Source organism: Artemia sp. Qi Xiang Cuo, chromosome 9 (genome assembly GCF_049724085.1).
Source record: "Artemia sp. Qi Xiang Cuo chromosome 9, ASM4972408v1, whole genome shotgun sequence".
NCBI classification, from domain to species: domain Eukaryota; kingdom Metazoa; phylum Arthropoda; class Branchiopoda; order Anostraca; family Artemiidae; genus Artemia; species Artemia sp. Qi Xiang Cuo.
In genome coordinates, this window is record NC_142802.1 from 73,683,186 (window position 1) to 73,705,214 (window position 22,029).

The 22,029-nt window shown below is 37.8% G+C and overlaps 2 protein-coding genes across 4 annotated transcripts in view; one reads left to right on the forward strand and one right to left on the reverse strand.

Moving 5' to 3' along the window:
• Positions 1-19,004, reverse strand: part of LOC148949016 (uncharacterized) — a 60,659-nt gene extending 41,655 nt beyond the window's left edge. The window contains exon 1 of one of the 3 annotated variants that reach the window (XM_089094177.1): positions 18,982-19,004. The gene's annotated coding sequence lies outside the window, so the exon portion shown is untranslated. Of the gene's footprint in view, positions 1-2,916; positions 3,020-9,678; positions 9,774-18,981 lie in introns of those variants that run through there. The other 2 variants (XM_089094176.1, XM_089094175.1) reach the window with 2 other exon arrangements.
• The window catches only part of LOC148949017 (alpha-galactosidase MYORG-like), a 90,201-nt gene continuing 75,165 nt past the window's right edge, over positions 6,994-22,029 (forward strand). The window contains exon 1 of the mRNA XM_089095088.1: positions 6,994-7,293. Within this exon, the coding sequence (XP_088951214.1) occupies positions 6,994-7,293 (300 nt within the window). The remainder of the gene's footprint in view (positions 7,294-22,029) is intronic.

Below are 22,029 nucleotides of genomic sequence, written 5' to 3' on the forward strand. Positions count from 1 at the left end.
AATCAAAATTTTGAGATAGCCATGTTGTTTAACGTTGAAAGTTCTGGAAATGACTTAGAATTGACTCCATGCTATTAAAAAAAAAAAAAAAAAAAAAAAAAAAAAAAAACGCTCCTTAAAGATACTTCAGAGGGAAAAACCTTCTTATGTACGCCTAGTGGACGAGTTCTTGATCACAAGGGGTGAACATGTATCATATATTATAGATGTCGGTACCAGACCAAGTCCTCAGGAAGCAGTCACTTGTGCTTCCTAGTGCCAACCTGAATCTCTAGGCACTTCAATCTCAGAGCAACCCTTCTACAGTTAACATTAATCTTATATTTTCAAACTATGTTCATTAACATTCCAAAATCCTTTCTTTTCCTTATTCCTTTTATTTGTCATACTTTCCCTCTGGCTGCTCAATTTTGTATTTGGGGGTATTTTCCACGGGGTAATTATCGTCTGTGGTTTTTTTTCTTGGGGAATTTTTCAGCGAGGGGAATTTCCCGGGGACAACCATCCTGGATAATGCTGGGGGGGGGGGCGTTCCCCACAGAAAAAATAGAATCAAATTATCTACCAAGTATACAACTTCCACCAATCAATACCAGTAAATAAATGAAACCCAAAACGAAAAGAAATTAAAATAAATAACTGAGTCAGACTCAAAACGACCAGAAATTAATATGAGTAAGGTTCAAAACCCCTATGTTTTCTAAAAGCCCAGGATATAATATGTACTTTACTGAAAAAATTTCAAATGAATGTGCATTGCAGTTTAATATACATATGCTGACATTTATTGCTTAAAATGTTAATTAATTTTTGATTTCTTAAAATTATAAAAGTGAAAATAATTAAAAGAATTTTTTTCAGTAAAGTACAAATTATATTCTGGCTTTCAATTTCTGTTCGTTTTGGTTTTCATTTAGTTATTGATATTGATTGGCGGAAGTTGTATACTTGGTAGATTTTTTTTATTCTATTTTTGTTCATTTTTGGTTTAACGGAGTTCTTTACTTTTTTTTGAAAAAATTATTTCATGGAAAAAGTTTTTTTTAATTAATTGAAAGAAAAAGTAAGGAAAATTAGACAGAGATGTTCCCAAATTTATACCGCTATATATCCTAGTTGCTATGAGTCTTATGCCTCAAAAACACTTACTTTTCAAACTTTTATTTGAACAGCAACAAGAGAATAAAACTAATTTTTTTTAGAAATATAAATCTTCGGATTATTGTACATTTTCCTACATCACACAAAATCAGTCACTAGTTTGATTGAAAATATAAAGATGTATTTTAAAAAAAGAATACCCCCCCACCCACTTGTTAGTATTAATCTATTCTTCGTCTACTTTAGTGAGCTACTCAGAGGTAGTTTTTGAGAACAGTTTTAAAAGGATATAATGTTCCCTGTGCATGTCTTTTCAGGCAAGCTGAAATCGAAACCCTTCGAAACAGAACAGTTGACTAAGGCCTACATTCCACGAAAAATTCACCCAATTCACTCTTGTAATAAATAAGCCAAAATTTACTCCTTCCTCTTATACTAGCATCCCCTGCATGTCTCACAAGTAATTACTTTTTGCGGCCCCTTCATAATTCCATGTGTTTGATACAGAAGAAAATGTCAGCTTTTTTTTACAGAAAAAGTAAAAATACCCACCCAACCTCTCCAGTTCAACACTGTTTAACACTGTTTGTCAATTTTCTATCATATCCCCTTAATTTGGGTTCTTTTTGTTATGAAAACCAAACCCCCCTGTAAACTCGGTATTTTGTTGTAAGTAGCAATCTAATAACCCCCTGTCAGGCTTTGAAACCATTATAACTATCATGGTTAGCTCTTCAGTTTGAATGTAGATGAAAAGTATGTCGGTCATGCTTTTACTTTAAGAACAAAAATTATTGGCACTAATATGACGAGTGTAGCGAGCCCCAGTACACTAGCATTGCGTTCAACAGAGCTTACTGAACGTGATTTGAACATCAAAAGGAATTTCATAAGAAAATCTTACAAACTATAAATAACGACGGACACCACTCTACCTTTCCATAGAACAAATAACAAAAGGTAAAAGTGAATTGGTGTGAATTAGTTTGTCGCAGAGTGTGGGATTCGAAGTGTGGGCGGTAGCTTAACTGATTTAAAAATTTCATTCCTGAATTAACTTCAATATGCATCTATGCATCAATCTTTTTCACTAGACACTATTTTTTCAAAACGCCTTTTTGAACTTTCATTTACTTTCGGTCGTGGTCACTCTTTACTAGGTTGCAGCTATCACTGCTGAGTTTATATGGGTCATTGTCTAACATCTTTCAGGTCCTCAAACTCCGGTGGTTCTCCACTTCCTTCAACTTTGAAGTCTAGGGTTGTATTGGGGTTAGCAAGTTGTATTGGGGTGGTTTTAATTTTTGAGTAGAGATTTTTTGCAGCAGATCTTCGTCAGGACATCCTGAGGACCCTACAACAGCACACTAAACCTTATTAACAACAAATTCTACTTCTTAGTCCCGACCATACTCTACCCCAGCGTTTTGAACTGATTTTTCAATGTCTTCACTAATCGGAGCTCGATCTTCTGTGGCCGTAGTATATTTTAGAAGCGGCCCTACCGTCTTTTTGTTTTCTTTTTTTTCTTCGCTTCGTGTTACCATCTGAAAAATTTTGTCCTCTGTGGTTCACACCCCCTTCATACACCACTGCTCTGCACTAGCGATTTTGGGCCCAGTAATATTCTAATAGCAAATCGTCAGGTTTGGAAACTATTATGGAAAACCCTTTAGTTTTGAACTCAGACAGAACCCGCTACACATTATCGGTAATAACATGGCTAGTGTTCCGGTCCTTTGCCATGAGCTAAAACTATACTACAGGATTTTATGACGCTCAGAATATGACATAAAAAAGATTTGAAAAATATACCTGGTTTTGAAAAGCATGAAATTAAATTTCCAAGCACATTTTCACAGCTCAAATACTACGCATCAAATCTGAAGTTACACATTCAGGTCCAATGGCGTTCAAGATCTGACAAATATAGATTTTAACTCCCCTATTTTAAATAGTAACATTGCTTAGTTTTTGGGTACTTTTTTAAGCAGGTAAATTCCCTGCCCCAATCCAAGGCAATCGGGGTCTAAAGACATCAATGACCTAAAAAATTGTATTGGCAAGCTTAAATACTGTGTCTCAAATCCAAAGTTATACACAGAGATCTAATGGCGTTTCAGGTCCAATATATCTAGTTTTAAACAAATACCCTGTTTGAAATAGTACCATCAGCAAAATGTTCAGGGATTTTTTCAAAAAGACAAAACTACCGCTTTAAATTAAAGGTCATCAACGTTTAATGGCATCCACTAAATTAAAAACCTGAATGAAAACAATATTTATATTTCAAAAATTACCTAAAATTAGATTTCGGGTAATCCCCCCCTTCAATGTAATCAAACACATAAATTATCGTCAAAACCAAATTTTTTCCCTTGTCACGTTTCCTCCAAGTTCATCTGTTCCGGCAGACTTGAGTAATTACTACCAAGTGCTATTATTTGTGTCTATAGGTTACCCATATATGAAAAGTTGTATTATTTACGGGTAAACCCCACAGTAATTACACGGCTAATGCAAATTATTACTACAACTCACAACGTTGTTGAATACGTCCTGTGAAAGCTGCCAAAAATTTCAAAACCTGCTCCCCGCATTAGCATATGACTTTGCTCCAAAATTGCTATTGTCTTGCAAACAGCTACGTACATGGGAATTAAAGGGTCGTATTCATCAAAAGACCACTATATTGGTATAGTGAGGGGTTAAAGCTGTGGTTCGCAGACAATTTTGGGCTATGCCCCAACGAGGCATTTTAAAATACTGATACTCCCCCTAGTGACATTTAAAACTTGGTATTCAAAGTCTGACGTATATTCACCTGAAGGAAGCTTAAAAGGCCATTAAGTCGGTATATATTTTGGAGTCGTCCTCTAGCCATATTTTATACTGATGAAAAATATTGTCTTTAATACAACACCTTTTGTACAATATACAACGTCATTGCAATAATATTATATTTTTTTGCTCTTTAAATGCATTTGAATGTGACGTCATTCACACGAAATATTTTTCAAAATTAAGGCTCTAAAGTATAGCTACCAGAATGGTTCATGTCCTGCCTATGACTCACCGAAATGTTGTCATTACCCACCGTTGGGGACTGTGCCCTACTTTGGGAATCATGGGGATAAAGGAAAACCCCTGAGATAATCGGGAGAGGAGCAAGCACAGCCCTGGGTGCTTGCCTGATTTAAGTTATAATTAATGTGTGTATTTCGTATTTAGACAGGTTTATTTTTCTTCTTTGAGTAGAAACATATCTTCCTTCTATCTTCCTCAATGAGTAATTTTTTTAAGTCCAAGTTCCCCCCCCCCCAATCTTTGTAAAATGTTTGCTGGCTCGCCATCACGTGGGACATTTCTGTGGGCATGCTTACCCGGTGGTGGAGTCACTAGTTCATTTTGGGAGGATCTCAACTGATCTTAGGACAAATAAGAGGGATAATGGGGTTCCATGCGCACAGGAAAGGTTTTCGGCAATGGGCCAAAAAATATCTGATCGTGGCAGCTTTTTGCCGATTTCCTATAAACATTACATTTATTTTGCCTGCTTTGCAATTTATCAGGCCCCCATCCCTGAAATAAAAGCTGGCGTGTGCGGCTTGTGAAGGGGTAGTCTGACGAAACTAATTAAGCAAAAGGAATTTACTTTTGCATACAATTTACATTTCAAGGAGGGGGTACTGACCCCCCGATAGCCTCGTTGTGGCTTAACCCCTTTTCACTGTCTGTAACAGTTTCAGTTCTGTGCAACCACCGCCGTTTGCTTGAATAAACTGTTGGTATATTTGACCATGTTACTTTATATTAAGCAGTGTGTTACACTAGACAGCTCTGTGTGGCAGCTAAATTGGGGACCGTCTTCTTTGAACATTGCACACTTACGATCACAAGAAATGGATGGACATGTAAGAACTAAGCAATCATGTGCGCTAAAAAAAAATTGGGGGTGGGGTAGTATTTTAGAAGGATTACAACCTGAAAAACCAATTAGTAGTGATATTATATAGAAACAAATCATTAAAATATAAAGATTTCAAACTGGGGGACCAACGTTAACATGAATGAGATGTTGGCCCAATTTACACTGTTACCTTATATCGAGCAGAGAATTAGATTTGACTGCCCTCTGTGGAAGTCAAATTGTAGACCCTTATCCGTATATAGAGCATGTTTACGACCCTAAGAAACGAGTGGACATGAATATCTAAGCAATCCTTTGCACAAAGAAACTTTTTCAGGGAGACGTTATTTCGGAAGAATTGCAACTTAAAAAGCGAAAAAAATAAGTAAAGTATATATATATATATATATTTATTTATGCCCGCTTACATTGGAGAAATGGAGAAAAAAAAACCGGAGCACAAAATGAAACAAAAAAAGAAGAAAAACATGTTCAACACTAAAAATTAAATACAGGTATTTCATTCACAGAAACAGTTGAGTCAGCGGTGAGTCGTAGAGTTTACTGAGGGATCGTCTTGAGGCTCTCCGTTCTAGACCAATCACCTTGGTTGATGGATCAAGGATTCCATATATGGATGAAATCTCCGTGTTAGAAAATATCAGTGGAAGTCCCAGCAAAGATTTTGCAAATGTGTAATACGTGGTTCGTATTTTTCGATGCCCGGTGGGGGACAAAATTTCCCACAAGGTTGATGTGTACCAGATGGCAGGAGAGACGACGACGTTGAATAATTTTGATTTAATAAATTGCTTAAATGACCACTTGCATTTGACAGCTTTTCCATATGCTGAGCGGATAGATTTACAGACTGATTCAGCCAACAAGCCTCTAGTTAACCTAGGTGTCTGGCCATACGTGATACCAAGGTAATTTAGGGACTGGGACTGCTGGATTCTGATACCGTCAAGAACAAGATTGAAATTGGTCGAGTTGGTGCCGCTAAAAACGATAAATTCGGTTTTCTCTATGTTGACTCGTAGTCCTATTCTTCTGTATAGGGTCACTAAAAGACGAAGATTCTCTTGTAGACCCCTCAGCGGGCTGCTTAGGAGCAACAAGTCATCTGCATAAGAAATGAAACTTAGATCCAAGCCCTCCAAAAAGAAGGTCCCACGAACAAATCTAGTTACAGAGTAAATCGCAGAATTAAAGATGATAGGGCTTAAAGCAGATCCTTGCCGAACTCCTTTGAAGAGCCGAATGGGTTCAGAAAGCTTCTGCTTGAGGTGACCGGTGATTGTTTCCCATCCCAAACCTAGACAAATATGCTAGTGGGAGTACCAATCATGGAAAACAAGAACAATGTGGGGGTTGACTCCTGAATCCAAGAGGCACCACAGTGCTTGCGATTGGACGACAGAATCGAACGCAGCGGAAATATCGACCCTGCAGACAAAGAGTGGCTCTTTAACTAAAGATGTAAACCTCATTATTCTTCTTAGTAGCCGATGGGCGTGTCCACAGCCCAACCCATTTCTGAATCCAAGTTGTTTGTCTCCCATTAGAGCGTGCGACGTAGTATGGGACAACAGTACCTTCTCAAATACTTTGCTGATAACCGATGAAACTGTGATTGGTCTGTAGCTTTTACAAAGCAAGGGATCTCGATTCTTTTTCAGAATATTGGATGTGCGGCAACCATGAAAGTTGGTAGGTGTGAGTCCCTGCTCAATGCTCATTTGGAATAGTAAGGCTAAGTACTCATGTAGACGTTCTGTGCCGTGCTGTAAGTGCCTCGGAGTGATCCCATCGAGCCCTGGAGACTTGTTCTTTTTCAATTTTCTCACAATTAGCTCAATATGCCATTTGGAAACAATGACATCAGTGCGGCGGAGTTTTGCGCTGATTAATTCCCTATCTAACTCAGATTTATATACGGAGTCCAGCTCGTTGGGTGGTGGCGCAAACACGTCCTTGTAATGGTTTATCCAACTTTCATCGGGAATGGGACTTTGCACATCAGCGTCGGCCCTGTTAGATTGGAATCGCTTCCATTGAATGTTTGGGTCACTCCTGCAATCACAAGACAACTTCTCCACTTGCTGGATTTGCTCAGTCTCGACACTACGTTTGAATTCTTTTTTGGAATATCAAAAGCACTGAAAAACTACTCCAGAACAGGGTTTGTTGCAATTCTTCCACAACTCGAACCAGAACTTGGATCTCTTCTTGCCAAACTTGATATTTGGGTTATCCCATCCCTTTTTACAAGTGTTGGGGTACACTTTTGCCACTGGAACAGCGGCAGATTCCGCAAGCTTCATCGAATGAACAATTTCGGAGCAAAAGATGTTCAGGGCTAGTCTGTCTTCATTTTGGCCATGAGTAAGCAGGTGGAACGGTACTTTGATTTTAGCAAGAGTTGAGTCCAGAATATCTTTGTACAAGGACTGATCTATCCTTTGCCATTCTCTCTTGATAAACCATGATCGCCCGGGGCACCGCTTATATGTATAGAAATATATAAAAAATCCTTAAAGCATCAAGATTTGTAACTGAGAAGCAGAGACCAGAAACCCTCCCCTGTACACAGTTGTTGGGTTTACGTTTTATTTCTTAACTGATCGAGGATTTAAGCCTAAGAAGACTAAAAATAGAAATAAATTTTGCAAATATACAGAAAATAATTACAGATCCTAAAGGAAACGAAAATTATATACTTTTTTTTTAGTATTTGTTCCCCGTACAGAAACTTTATTGAAGTCGGTCTTTGGAACAATTTTTGGCGTCCGCTGTTATTTTGTTTGGAATTCTTCAACTGCAAAACATTATTATATCTGGTGGCCGGCGTTTAACCCCCCCCCCCCGGAAAATACCCCCGAGAAATACCCCCCGCATAAAATAATCCCCCAGAAAATACCCCCGCGGAAAATACCCCCATGGAAGATACCCTCCCCCCGGTAAATACCCCCCCCCCGGAAAATACCCCCGTGAAAAATAAGGCTTAACAAATTTGAGATTTTATTTGAGTTTTTTTTTATCCGTAGGGGGAAGAAATTTTGGTACTTGTTTATTATGCGCCAATCACTCAAGTTTACGCTGTGTAAAACTCGAGAACAAACCGGTTTCTTCGTTAGTTTCTTTCATCTTAGGATGAGACAAGACAAAGTGACGGAATAGATGGGAAATATATAATTTGGGCTGTATATTTTCACATAAGGGGGAGGGGGTTGGTGGTAAAGTATTTGGACAGTTTGAAGTCAGAAAACAATTCCTTCTAGGTATGGCCACTAAAAAACTACAGAAGAATAGCGAGGTGTCTGGAAATCTTGTTAACTAAAAAAAAGAAAAAAAAAAAATCAAAGTATAAATTAAATTTAATGTTTCATTTTAGTGTTTTTTTTTTCCAAGGGTTGATTTTTTTTTTCAATGAACAATTTTTCAAGTATTAAGTACTATAATTTGGTTAACGTAGTGTTTCATTTAAGTGTTTTATGATGATTGCTGACCAAAGTTTATGTTATTTGTGCCTTTCATTTATGCTATTTTACTATTTTCACGGCCATATATTTGGCTTTAAAATAAACTTCTCTATGTATCTGTCTAATATGCAGAATAATTGTACCAAACACATTTTGCATGCAGATCCGCCATACTTTACCCCCTTCCCCTAATATTCAAATATATAGCCCAAATTTATTTCTAAAGTAACGAAAAAAACTAACGAAAAAACTGGTGTTTTCTCGAATTTTACACAGCGTAAACATGAGTGAGTGGTGCATAATACACAAGTACCGTAGATAATTTGGAAGACCACACTGCCTTTCCATGACAATAAAATAAAAGTCCAAAATAGGGATAAAATCCTTTTTAATAGACAGTGTATAATAAATTTCACAAAAAATACCAGATATTTCGGTCACATATACAGTGACCGTCATCAGTAGTAAAACTGTATATGTGACTGAAATATCTGGTATTTTTTGTGAAATTTATTATACACTGTCTATTAAAAAGGATTTTATCCCTATTTTGGACTTTTATTTTACACAAGTACCAAAATTCGTTCTCCCTACGGAAATAAAAGAAAATAAAACTCAAATAAAATTCTCAAATTTGGAAAGCCTTAATCTCTACGGGGGTATTTTCCGCGGGGGGGGGGGGGTATTTTCAAGGTTTTTTTCCGGGGGTATCTTCTGGGGGGTAATCACCGGGGGGGGGGGGGTAAACGGCTAGAACCATTATATCTAATGCTAATCCATGCTATTGAAGAAATACCATATGTATAAGGTCAGCTTACACAACATACGATTGTTTTCCAGACATCATTGTCTGTGAAACAGACGCCCACGGTGATTTCCGATGAGGACAAAATTCCAAACATTTAAATAAAATAGTTTGTTGGGGGACAGGGGCTCTGAGAGTGAATGTCTACTCTAGATATATCCCCGTTCTGGAACTACGCAAAGGTTACTTATATTTTTTGACAGGTGAATCTGCATAATTTCTTCCGAGGAGGAAGGGGGTGGGTAATTTGAAAAAAGTTCGTTTTTTCTTGGAGGGGAGGACACCAGCCTGAAGTCCTCCCTCAGCTTGAGTCTACTGTAAGATTGAAATCAAAACTATAAAAATCACAATAAAACAATAAATTAGTTTAAACTTACCCCTTCAAGAAATTTCCGAATTAGATGTGACACTTTGAAATCTTTCCAAGCGGCAAGCACTACTCGAAAGTCATGAAAGTGCACCTTTATTTAATGCTGATTGTTGAACAATGCATGGCAAAAATGTCATTTATACAAAGATTATCTCTTTGATCACGTTTATGACGTAGATAGACATAGGGAATTTGAATATTCACCGGTATATACTCATATTCCCTATACGTATTCGGGTAATTTTAACAATTATTCCAAGGTACTTTTATTATTTCACAAGTTCGGCGCATAAGTCGGCTGTCCAAAATCAGAACATGACAAGTACTTTTTTTCATGGTTTATGGAAAAAATATGAATTGTTTTTACTTTTATAACTTAAATAAATCAAATAATATTAACATTTTGATTACTAAATATCAGTATATGTATATTAAACTGACAATGCGCATTCATTTGTATTTTTTCAGTAAAGTGCAAATTTTGTACTGGCCTTGGGAAGGCATAGGGGTTTTGCACCCAACTTATGTTAATTTCTGCTCATTTTGAGTTTGAATCGGATAATTATTGTAATTTCGTTTTGGGTTTCATTTATTTATCGATGCTGATTTGTGGTAGTTTCACGCTTGGTAGATTATTTGATTTTATTTTTGCTCATTTTTTGTTTAATGGAGTTCTTTACTTTTCTTTGAAAAACTTACTTTGTGGAAAAAGTTTTTTAAATTAATTTTTGTTCGTTTTACATTGACATAATCTTTTCAGGGAAAATGAAATAAATCCTTTCGTTTTTTTAAGACTTTATAGTTTGTCCTGCTATTTGTATGTTGGAGAAAAATTTTCATCAATTTTTAACAACATACACCCTTTTAAAAATCTGGGCACAAATAGTAGGCCTACTGTTTAATTTAGTTTCATACCTCCTCTAGTTGACCTGAAATATAAAACTTTGAAATCGAAAATGAAAAGTACCCTGGTCTAAACAACAGCAACAAAAAAAATAATACTTTATACCCACTTCGATCTGTACTATAATAAATAAAAAAAAACAAGTTTTTTAAACTGAAAGTAAGGAGCGACATTAAAACTTAAAACGAACAGAAATTATTCCGTATATGAAAGGGGCTGTCCCCTCCTCAACGCCTCGCTTTTTACGCTAATGTTTGACCCTGTCTCACAACTTTATTTTTTCAAACAATAAAAAACTTTAGTGTAAAGAGCGAGGCGTTGAGGAGGGGACAGCCCCTTTCATATACGGAATAATTTCTGTTCGTTTTAAGTTTTAATGTCGCTCCTTACTTTCAGTTTAAAAAACTTGTTTTTTTTATTTAATTTCTGATCGTTTTTTAGTTAATGCAGCTTTTATTTGTATAAAAATTTTACTTTTCTTTTGCTAAATGGATGTCTTTACAAATTAACTTACGTAACTAACTTCTATATTCGTATATTTTTCTTCTGGCAAAAAATACAAAGTTGCAGATTTTTGCAGATATGAGCTTGAAACCTATGTAATAGGGTTTTCTGATACGCTGAATCTGACGGTGTGATTTTCATTAAAATTCTTTCACTTTTAGGGGATGTTTCCCCCTCTTTAAAAAATCGAGTAAATTTTCTCAGGCTCGTAGCCTTTGATGAGTAATACTAAACTTAATAAAATTTATATATTTAGGTTCATCATTATAAACACATTCTTTTTATACATTTATCGAAATCAAAATTTCGTTTTTAAAAGTTTCGATTTCTATTTAGTCGTATCACTTGTTTTTTTATTGTTTTTTTTTTATTATGTATGTGTTATTACTGATATGAAGGGGTTCTCCCCTCAGTAAAAAACACTCTATTTACGTTAAAAGTTAAAAAAAATTTTGATTCAGAAACCCTTGAATCACAAAGGCCGTTTAATTAGAATAGATAGCTCTTTTGAAATCACTAAAAAAAAACTGTAGCGTAAAGAGCGAGGTATTGACTTGGGGGAGAACCCCCTCACATACGTTATAATTTCTGTTCGTTTTAAGTTCTAATATTCCTTCTTACATTTCAGTTGAAAAAACTTGTTTTTTTTATTTAATTTCTGATCGTTTCTTAAATAATGCTTGGAAATTCGGCGCCCCCTTCATAGAAATATCCCTTACCCCAAAGAAACATCCTCCACGGAAATATTCTCCAGAGTAACCCCCTCCTCTAGCCCCCCCCTCCAGAAAAAATCCTTCCTGAAAATGGTTGTATACTTCCCAATAACCAATAAATAATGCTGGCAAGTCCGGCGCCCCCTTCATGGCAATTTCCCTTCCCCTATTAAAACTTCCTTCATGAACAGATCCTCCAACATAACCACCGACCCACCCATCCCTCCCACAACCAGAAAAAAAACCTCCAGAAAACTTCTGTATACTTCCCAATAACCAATACTATATGTTAACATTGGGTAAAGTTCATAACTATTAGCCCACCTTCTGGGAGCTTCGGGGGATTAAGTCATCCTAAAAGACATATTTATCATATTTTCGACCATGCTGAACAAAATGGCTATCTCTAAATTTTGATCGGGTGACTTTGGGAGAAAATAAGCGTGGGAGGAGGCCTAGTTGCCCTCCATTTTTTTTGGTCACTTAAAAAGGGCACTATAACTTTTAATTTCGGTTCCAATGAGCCATCCAAAGATATTCTAGGACCACTGGTTCTATACGATCACCCCTGGGTAAAAAAAAAACAAAAAAACAAACAAACAAACAAATAAACACGCATCCGTGATCTTTCTTCTGGCAAAAAATGTAAAATTCCACATTTTTGTAGATAGGAGCTTGAAACCTCTGCAGTAGGGTTCTCTGATACGCTGAATATGATGGTGTGATTTTCATTAGGGTTTTATAACTTTTAGGGGGTCTTTCCCCCTTTTTGTGAAAATCAGCCGAATTTTCTAAGGTGCGTAACTTTTGATGGGTAGCACTAAACTTATGAAAGTTATATATTTGAAATCAACATTGAAATCTGATTCTTTTGATATATCTATTGGTATCAATAACCCGTTTTATAGAGTTTCAGTTACCATTGAGCCGGGTCGCTCCTTACTTACAGTTCGTTACCACGAACTGTTTGAAAAAATGTCAAGCCTTCCAATCACTTTCGACTATTAAAAAGGGCACACGGCCTTTCGATTTCCAATCGAGTGAGCCCTTTTGGAAACGACAACGCTTTCTATAAACACCTTATATGCCCCCAGGGCATAAATTACAAACCTTACCCTAAGGTCTGTTAGAGCGGATTTCATCCTCTAAGACCGAATTTCAAAAACTTTCAACTACGTTAAACAACATGGCTATCTCAAAATTTTAATTGGATGTGTTTGGGGAAATGGTGGGCATGAGAGGGGTGTTAGTCACCTTCCAATCACTTTCGACTATTAAAAAGGGCACAAGCCACTCCAATTTCCAATTGAATCAGCGCTTTTCGAAGTTTCTACGACAAATTCTTCGATACGAAGTGCCCTGCTCTAAAAGAAAAAATTAATAAATAATACATTGTGCCAACGTCGTTCTTATATGCCCCCAGGGCATAATTTAGAACCCTTGCCCTGAGGGTTGTTGGGGAGTGTCCTCCTCTTTACTTAGTCCCCGTTTCTTGTCTCGTTCTCGAGTGTCCCCGTTCTTTACTTAGGCAGCGCGATCGTGCTGCCTATGATTTATACAACAACTTTCTATATAAACCTTATATGCCCCCAGGGCATAACTTACAACCCTTGCCGTGAGGGCTGTGGGGGGAGGGGTCATCCTTAAAGACCTAATTTCCAAAACTTTTAACTACGTTGAATAAAATGACTATCTACATATTTTGATTGGATGTGTTTGGGGAAAAGGTGTGCGTGAGAGGGGGGTTAGTTGCCCTCAAATCATTTTTGACTATTAAAAAGAATACTATCCCTTTGAATTTCAAATCGAATGAGCCCTTTTTCAAGTTTCTACGACAAAGATTTCAATAAAAACCTTATATGCCCCCAGGGCATAACTAATAATCCTTGCCCCGAGGGTTGTGGGGGAGTGTCCTCCTCAAAAATATATTTTATATCTGGAAATCAACTACGCTGAACAAAATAGCTATCTCAAAATTTTTATTGGATGTATTTGGGCGAATGATGGGCGTGGGGGGGGGGGCCTAGTTGCCCTCCAATCACTTTCGACTATTAAAAAGGGTACTAGCCCTTTGAATTTCCAATCAAATGAGCCTTTTTTGAAGTTTCTACGACAACGCTTTCTATAAAAACCTTATTTTCCCCCAAGGCATAACTTAAAACCCTTGCCCTGAGTGGTTTGTGGGGGAGTGTCCTCCTCAAAAAGATACTTTCTATCTGGAGATCCACTGCACTGAACAAACGGGCGCTCTCACAGTTGTGTGGGGATTTGCTGGGGGAATTGATGGGCGTGGGGAGGGGGGCTAGTTGCCCTCCGATAACTTTCGAATATTAAAAGGGGCACTGGCCCTTTGAATTTCTAATCAAATGAGTCTTTTTTGAAGTCTTTACGACGACCCCTTCCATATGAAGTGCCCAGCTCTAAAGGAAAAAAAAAATAGTACATTGTGCCAACATCGTTCTTATATGCCCTCAGGGCATAACTTAAAACCCTTGCCCCGAGGGTTGTGGGGGAGTGTCCTCCTCAAAAACATATTGTCTATCTGGAAATCACCTACGCTGAACAAAATGGCTATCTCAAAATTTGATTGGATATGTTTGGGAAATGATGGGCGTGGGGGGGGGGGGGACTTTTGCCTACCAATCACTTTCGACAATTAAAAAAGACACTAGCCCTTTGAATTTCCAATCGAATGAGCCTGTTTTGAAGTTTCTACGACAACGCCTTCTATAAAAAACGTATTTGCCCCAAGGGCATAACTTAAAATCCTTGCCCTAAGGGTTGTGGGGGAGTGTCCTCCTCAAAAACATATTTTCTATCTGGAAATCAACTACGCTGAACAAAATGGCTGTCTCAAAATTTTGATTGGATGTGTTTGAGTGAATGATGGACGTGGGGGGAGTTGCTCTCTAATCACTTTCGACTATTAAAAAGGGCACTATCCCTTTGAATTTCGAATCAAATGAGCCTTTTTTGAAGTTTCTACGACAACACCTTCTATAAAAACCTTATATGCCCCCAGGGCATAACTTAAAACCCTTGCCCTGAGGGTTGTGGGGGAGTGTCCTCCTCAAAAACATACTTTCTATCTTGAAATCGACTACGCTGAACAACATGACTATCTAAAACTTTTTATTGGATGTGTTTGGGGGAATGATGGGCGTGGGGGGACGGCTACTTACCCTCCAATCACTTTCGACTATTAAAAAGGGCACTATAACTCTCAATTTCTAATCGAATAAGCCCCTTTTGAAGTTTCTACGACGACCCCTTCTATATGAAGTGCCCTGCTTTAACGGAAAAAAATAATACATAGTACAGTGGGCCAACATCGTTCTTATATGCCCTCAGGGCATTACTTAAAACCCTTGCCCTGAGGGTTGTGGGGGGTGTCCTCCTCAAAAACATATATTCTACCTGGAAATTAACTACGCTGAACAAAATGGCTATCTCAAAATTGTGATTGGATGTGTTTGGGGGAATGTTGGGGGTGGGGTGAGGGGGGGCGGGCAAGTTGCCCTCCAATCACTTTCGACTATTAAAAAGGGCACTAGCCACTCCAATTTCCAATCGAATGAGCCCTTTTCGAAGTTTCTACGATAAATCCTTCGATACGAAGTGCCCGGCTGAAGAAAAAAAACACATTGTGACCACATCGTTCTTTACTTAGGCAGCACTAGCGCGCTGCTTATGAAAAGAAGTTTGGAAGACTAGGAAGATAAGTCTGCAAACGAATATTAGAATATTGGAAGCTACAGTGATGACAATGGTCAAATATAGCTCTGAAGCATGGGCGCTCCGAAAAGCGGATGAAGGTTTGCTAGATGTTTTTCCAGAAAAAATCACCTACGGATTGTTCTGGGTAAGCGGCTGACTAACCGTATTTCAAACAGTAGGCTGTATGAAAAATGTGTTTCAATCCCGCTTTCTAGGGCTATAATGAAAGAAAGGCTGAGATGGCTAGGGCACTTTTTGTGGATGAAGGAAGACAAATTGCCGAAGAATGTCCTTTTCGGCCAACCGTTTGGAGCTAAACGGAAAGCAGGCCGTCCTCGTCTGGGGTGAGAGAATGTCATAAAGATCGATTTAAAGGAAATGGGAACTTCATTGGAGGTGTAGAGATGGAAACTTTGAATAGATAGGCCTGGAGGAGGTGCATGCTTAGCTGTGTTGACCTCAGTCAGTTTGGTGCTGCGATCAGTCGTTAGTAGTAGTAATAGTAGTAATGCCTTGTTTGTAACACACTGATTAAAAAAAGTACTCAACCGTTGACACAGGTATGCACCCAGTCGAACCCTAAGGCCTGATATTGTATTACTAATTTCAGTCTAATGAAAGTTTTATCAGCTACGTTCCCTTGCAAAAAATAGTTTCTCCTTAAAAAATTTTCCCACATTTTTAAGACAATACCTTAAATAACCTTTTATATACATACGTTTACGATATAATTATTACCTAACATTTACGATAAATGTTTTGCAAATAAATAAGCCAACAAGTAATTTCTTATGACATATTTAAAAAATCTCAATTGCATTTTCATTGCTATGTATTTCCCCTCCCATAGCTGAATTGGACCGTCCCCGGGGCGAAAATTAGCTGCCATACTTAGTCCCAGTCGACATCTACCTAGGAGTGTGGATGCGACTTTGCTATTCTCTCGAATGTGGATTTTATCAGAGGGTTTTTCATCCAAGCCATACCCTGAAATGTTCAGATTTCACGACCTCCCACAAAATTTCCGATAGTCTTAAAGCCAGTCTCCATTTGGCAGATTCTGCAAATCTGCACCACCAATCTGCAAATTTTATTTCAATGGAGACTTCTTTTCCGGCTTCTTTTTCTGCAAGATGGCAGATTTGCAGAATCTGCCAAATGGAGACTGGCTTTTAGTGTTGTTTGCCTGTTTTCGGTTCTGGCAAAACCTCTTGCCCTCCAGCAAAGTATAAACACATACAACAAGTGCTGACAAAACTCTCCAAAAGTGGTCACGTACCTCAGCGTCTCTAGAGGAAAAATTCTGTTCTACTTAATCGCTCCGAGCCAATAAATCAAATTTAATACAGCTTTTACGGAAGTATAGTCACCTACGGAACTTGTGCATTTATCCCCCAGGTTCGCATAGGTATGGAATCGTCTCCGGAGACGCGGACAAAGGGTCACTTTTTTTTGTGTGGAGAGCAAAGTATAAATACATACAACAAGTACTGACAAAACTCTCCAAGAGTGACCCCGCGTACCTCAGTGCCTCTAGAGGGGAAATGTTGTACTACTTAATCGCCCCGAGCCAATAAATTAAATTTAATACAGCTTTTATGGAACAAGTATAATCACCTACGGAACTTGAAAAATTTAGGCACCAGGTTCGCATAGGTATGGAATCGTCTCCGGAGACGCGGACAAAGGGTCACTTTTTTGTGTGGAGAGGATAGGTTTTGTCAGTACTTGTTGTATGTGTTTATACTTTGCCCTCCAGAAAACTACTACGGGTTTTTGTAACTTTAAACAGTGTCATTTCGTCTTTATCAAAAGGATACAGATGAGTGAAATCTTTTAAGCAGCACAAAGAGGGTATGGTCAGGACGATATTTTGTGACGACTCCAAGCCTTCTTGAGAGCTCGACTACGAGAGAGCTCTTTTCAAAGCCATTAGGTAATAAAAAGGAATGGAGGTACTTGCCCATTATGTGGACACCTCGGGTTAACCGCTATAGAGTAGGCAATGATACCGTTTTTTGACGTGTTAACCGCTATAGAGTAGGCAATGATAGCGTGGTTTTCATTGCGTATACGATATTAAACTGGGGTTTTTGAGGTTTAGGCGGGGGAAGGTACCTAGGTTAGGTGACGTATTTAATATATGGTATGATTTACCCCCCCACCTCCTACCCCCCTAATGCGTAAATTTATAGCCCAAACTTGTTTCTAAACTATTATATATTCATCCTTTTTTATTTTATTTCATTAGCATTAACCAAACTTGACTTTTTAGAGGTGTCCACACAATGGGAAAGTACCGGTATGAATAATTATATAGTTTTCACATTTCTTCGATGGGCTGTAAATACCTCAAGCCTCCCTCCCCCTCGTTAAGACACTGAGGAAGGGTGTCACAAACCCAGTTCCATGGCTCAATCTAGGAGGATTTTCTAAAATAAAAAGCAGTGGTCATTCATCATCTTTTAGAAAAGATGGTTCACAGTTTGAGAAGTTATTCAAACAGTTGAATAAGTCTAGAAATATACTATCTATAATAGCTTTACTGTTTGACAAATTTGCTCCCCAGGGCAGTATCCACGATTTTTGTTCAGGGGATTTTTTTCGGCAGGAGGAGGGGGTCAACACTAAAACTTTAAACAACACATCAAAAATTTTAATATGTATTTTTATTACGTTTTACGAGCTTCGAACACCTCTTGGGGAGAGGAGGTCAACCCCCTGGACACGTTCTTGATGCTCCCCCACCTTCAAATTCCTACATTCTTGCCTCATATCCTACTCCTAGTCTAGTTTCTAGTACATGCTTGCAGTACCGCCTCGTTGCCTTTTGTGCATATGAAATAACATTGTGCACACCCCCTTTAACGAGTCCTTTGGCTTATATCAAAAGCAATTCTTAGGAACCAGAAACATGATTTAGCCTAATCGTATCATGCAATTTTTAAACAAAAGGAATCGATAAAACTACATTTACCAGACCCTCTGTATCAATGCCGTATCCAGAATTTTGTTCGTGGGTGAGGGGTGGGAGGGTTAAAAATCAACTTTAAAAACGCATCTGGTTATGTTTACTTTTGTTAATTTCTTAGTTGGACAAAATGTCGGTGCAAGGAGAGTTTAAACCCGGTACTACCCACTCCTGGACACGGCCTTGCTCTGTACATTTGGACACGTACAAAGGTAGACATTTGGGCCCATGGTAAATGACTTTCAACCTGTCACTGTACACATTTGCTGCACTATTTGACTGTGTTAGCAAAAACCTATATACTTACCTCGGTTCGAACTCTTTGAAAGGTTGAAGTAAACTCAGTAATTTTTATATTCTCATATAATTGCCTAATTTTTCAACGGTGGCTCCCAAATTGTTGAGCCTCCTTCCCTGAAAATTGCTGCTGCTTATATACCTTCTTCATTTGTTAAAATATATATTTTACATTCATTTATGAGTGTTTTTTTTAAAATTTACCTCAATAAAGTATCCACCACATTAAGAACATCCGCTTCGGTAACCTGGAAAAGACTAACCGCTGCAGTATACCTTTTAATCATTTTGAATAATCAAGTCTTATAGCCGAGGTCAAAAGAACAGCGGCACCTAAGTGGTTTGTAGTATTTACCCTTATCAAACAACACCTATTTTTAAAAAGCCAACTTCGATGTGGGGTACCATTTACAGATAGTAAACAGATTAAGAAACCAGTAATAATTGCCTGAATATTTTTTTTTGGTAAACAATATCATTTATGTATTAAACACATCTTAGGTATTAAACGTATTATGTATTAAACGAACCTTCAAAAATATCTTAGTTTGTGTTACACCTCAATCAGTTCTGTAATCAGATTAATATTTTGAAGAGGTTTGACAAGAAAGGGCCCAGGTGGCCCTAAGAGACCTTAAAATCTTGTGATTTCTATTTTTTCCCTGTGATTTATCTTTTTCCTTCTGGTTGTTTGGATAAGTTTGAGCCCCCTCCAAAATATACAAAAAAAACTATGAACACCCTGAGGTTCAAAAAATTAAACCATATTGATTTTTGTTGATTCGCAGGGAGGAATTTACCCCCTAGATTTCGAAGAATACCTTTTTTGGTATCTTCAATAAAAAATAGCAGTAGTATCCAGCATTTTCGTTTGAACAAATCTAAAATAAATAAAGAGGGGGTCTTTCCCCCTCTGTTTATTTATAAAAATAATATATTGTGTCCTCCTTCCCTCTAAATTGCCATTAATTTATGCTACTGTAAATCAAATCAAATTAGTTTATTTCAAACCGTTCGTGGTAACGAACTGTAAGTAAGGAGTGACTCGGCTCAATGGTAACCAAAACTCTAGAAACGGAATTTTGATACCAATAGATATATCAAAAGAATTAAATTTTAATGCTGATTTCAAATATATAAGTTTTATCAAGTTTAGTCCTACCCATCAATAGTTACGCGCCTAAGAAAGTTTTGCTGACTTCTGAAAAAAAGGGGAAAAGACCCCCTTGAAGTCATATAACCTTAATGAAAATCACACCATCAAATTCAGCGTATCAGAGAACCCTACTGCAGAGGTTTCAAGCTCATATCTGCAAAAATGTGGAATTTTGCATTTTTTGGCAGAAAAAAGATCACGGATGCGTGTTTATTTATTTTTTTCCCAGGGGTGACATTATCGACCCAGTGGTCCTAGAATATTGAAGGAGGACTCACTGTAACGAAAATTAAAATTTCTAGCACCCTTTTTAAGTGACAAAAAATGGAGGGAAAATAGGCCCCCTCCCACGCTCATTTTTTCCCAAAGTCATCCGATCAAATTTTTAGATAGCCATTTTGTTCAGCATGGTCGAAAATATGACAATTATTTCTTTAAGGATGACTTAATCCCCCGAAAACCCCGGGGGAGGGCTGAAAGTTATGAACTTTTCCCAATGTTAACATATAGTATTGGTTATTGGGAAGTATACAGACGTTTTCAGGGGGGTATTTTCTGGTAGTTTGGGGGAGGGGTATGTGGGAGGACCTTTTCATGGGGGAAGGGACATCGCTATGAAGGGGGCGCCGGATTTCCCAGCATTATTTAAAAAAAGATCAGAAATTATATAAAAAAAAACAAGTTTTTCAGCTGAAAGTAGCATCAATCTGAAAGTGAGCAACATCAAAACTTAAAACGCTAGAAAACATTGCGTATATGATTGGGTTCAACCCCTAGTCAATACCTCGCTCTTTAAGCCAAAGATTTTTTAGTACTTTTACACCCCATCCTTCCTGCCTGAGTAAACAAATGCTATATCATCTAATTTCATACTTCCTACCCCTAGGGTATGAGTTTCTGAAACTCCTAATAAATCTAGTTCAAATCGTCTGAATTCGTCAGTCAAAATGTCGATACGATAGTCATGTTTTAACATCGTAACATTCTAAGTTCCAATTTTCATGTTCTTTAAATCATTGAAATTATTTTTGCCTCAGGAAAAGCAATGATCCCGGATACCAGTGCAGGACGGGGATCACATATCGTCTCAAGTCTACACCGAAGTGCTTAAGCCGGCTTAAAACCGGACAGCAAGGAGTTCCTGGGACCTCCATGAATTGGGGCTTTATGCAATCCTGGGCCCATCTTGGTCACAACATGGTTTTCAGCACTTGACGATGCTCTTTTATCAACAAGAGTCGAAATCCTGCACAGACAATCTCAAGCCAATTACCCCTGACTCATTATATATGCATGCCTACAAATATTATGCTACTACGGGGAGGCAGCCCATAATAGATAAATTAGCTAGGAAAAGGTTTTTCAGCCCGAAGACGCCCGGCAAAACATACCAAGCCCAGAAAAATTATCCATTAGTCAGAATCCCGTGCGAATGCTGTGTCGTTTACTAGGCTATAATTTCCTCCAGGGGCTCCAAGAGCAAGGCGTTGAGGAGGGGACAGCCTCTTTCATATACGGAATAATTTCTGTTCGTTTTAAGTTTTAATGTCGCTCCTTACTTTCAGTTAAAAAAAACTTTGTTTTATTTAATAAGAAGACAGAGACTGAGATTCTTGCGAGTCTGACCATTAATGGTAAAGTTGTTGATGGAAAAGATGAGGTGGCTAATCTGTTTGGTGAATATTTTTTTAAGATTGGTGAATCAATAAGTGAGAATCCATACGATGGAAATAACGAAATTAATAAGATGTTTAGTCATGAAAGGGGAGTTGGATTGAAAATGTCTGCAGATGTCACTAACGTTGAAGAGTTAAAACAGATAATAGGGTCGGTGAAATCAAATTCTTCAGAGAGCGATGGAATTAATCTGAAAACTTTTAAGCATGTTATAACATATTTGTTACCTTGTTATGTATATTTGATTAACCTTTCTTTGAAGAAAGGTGAATTTCCTCCTCACCTGAAAGAGACTAAAGTCATTCCACTTCACAAACGGGGTTCAAAGACAGATCCGTCTAATTGGAGAACGGTTTCAATATTCCCCATATTTGATAAGTTATATGAGAGAGAGCAACGGCTTTATAATCATCTTAATA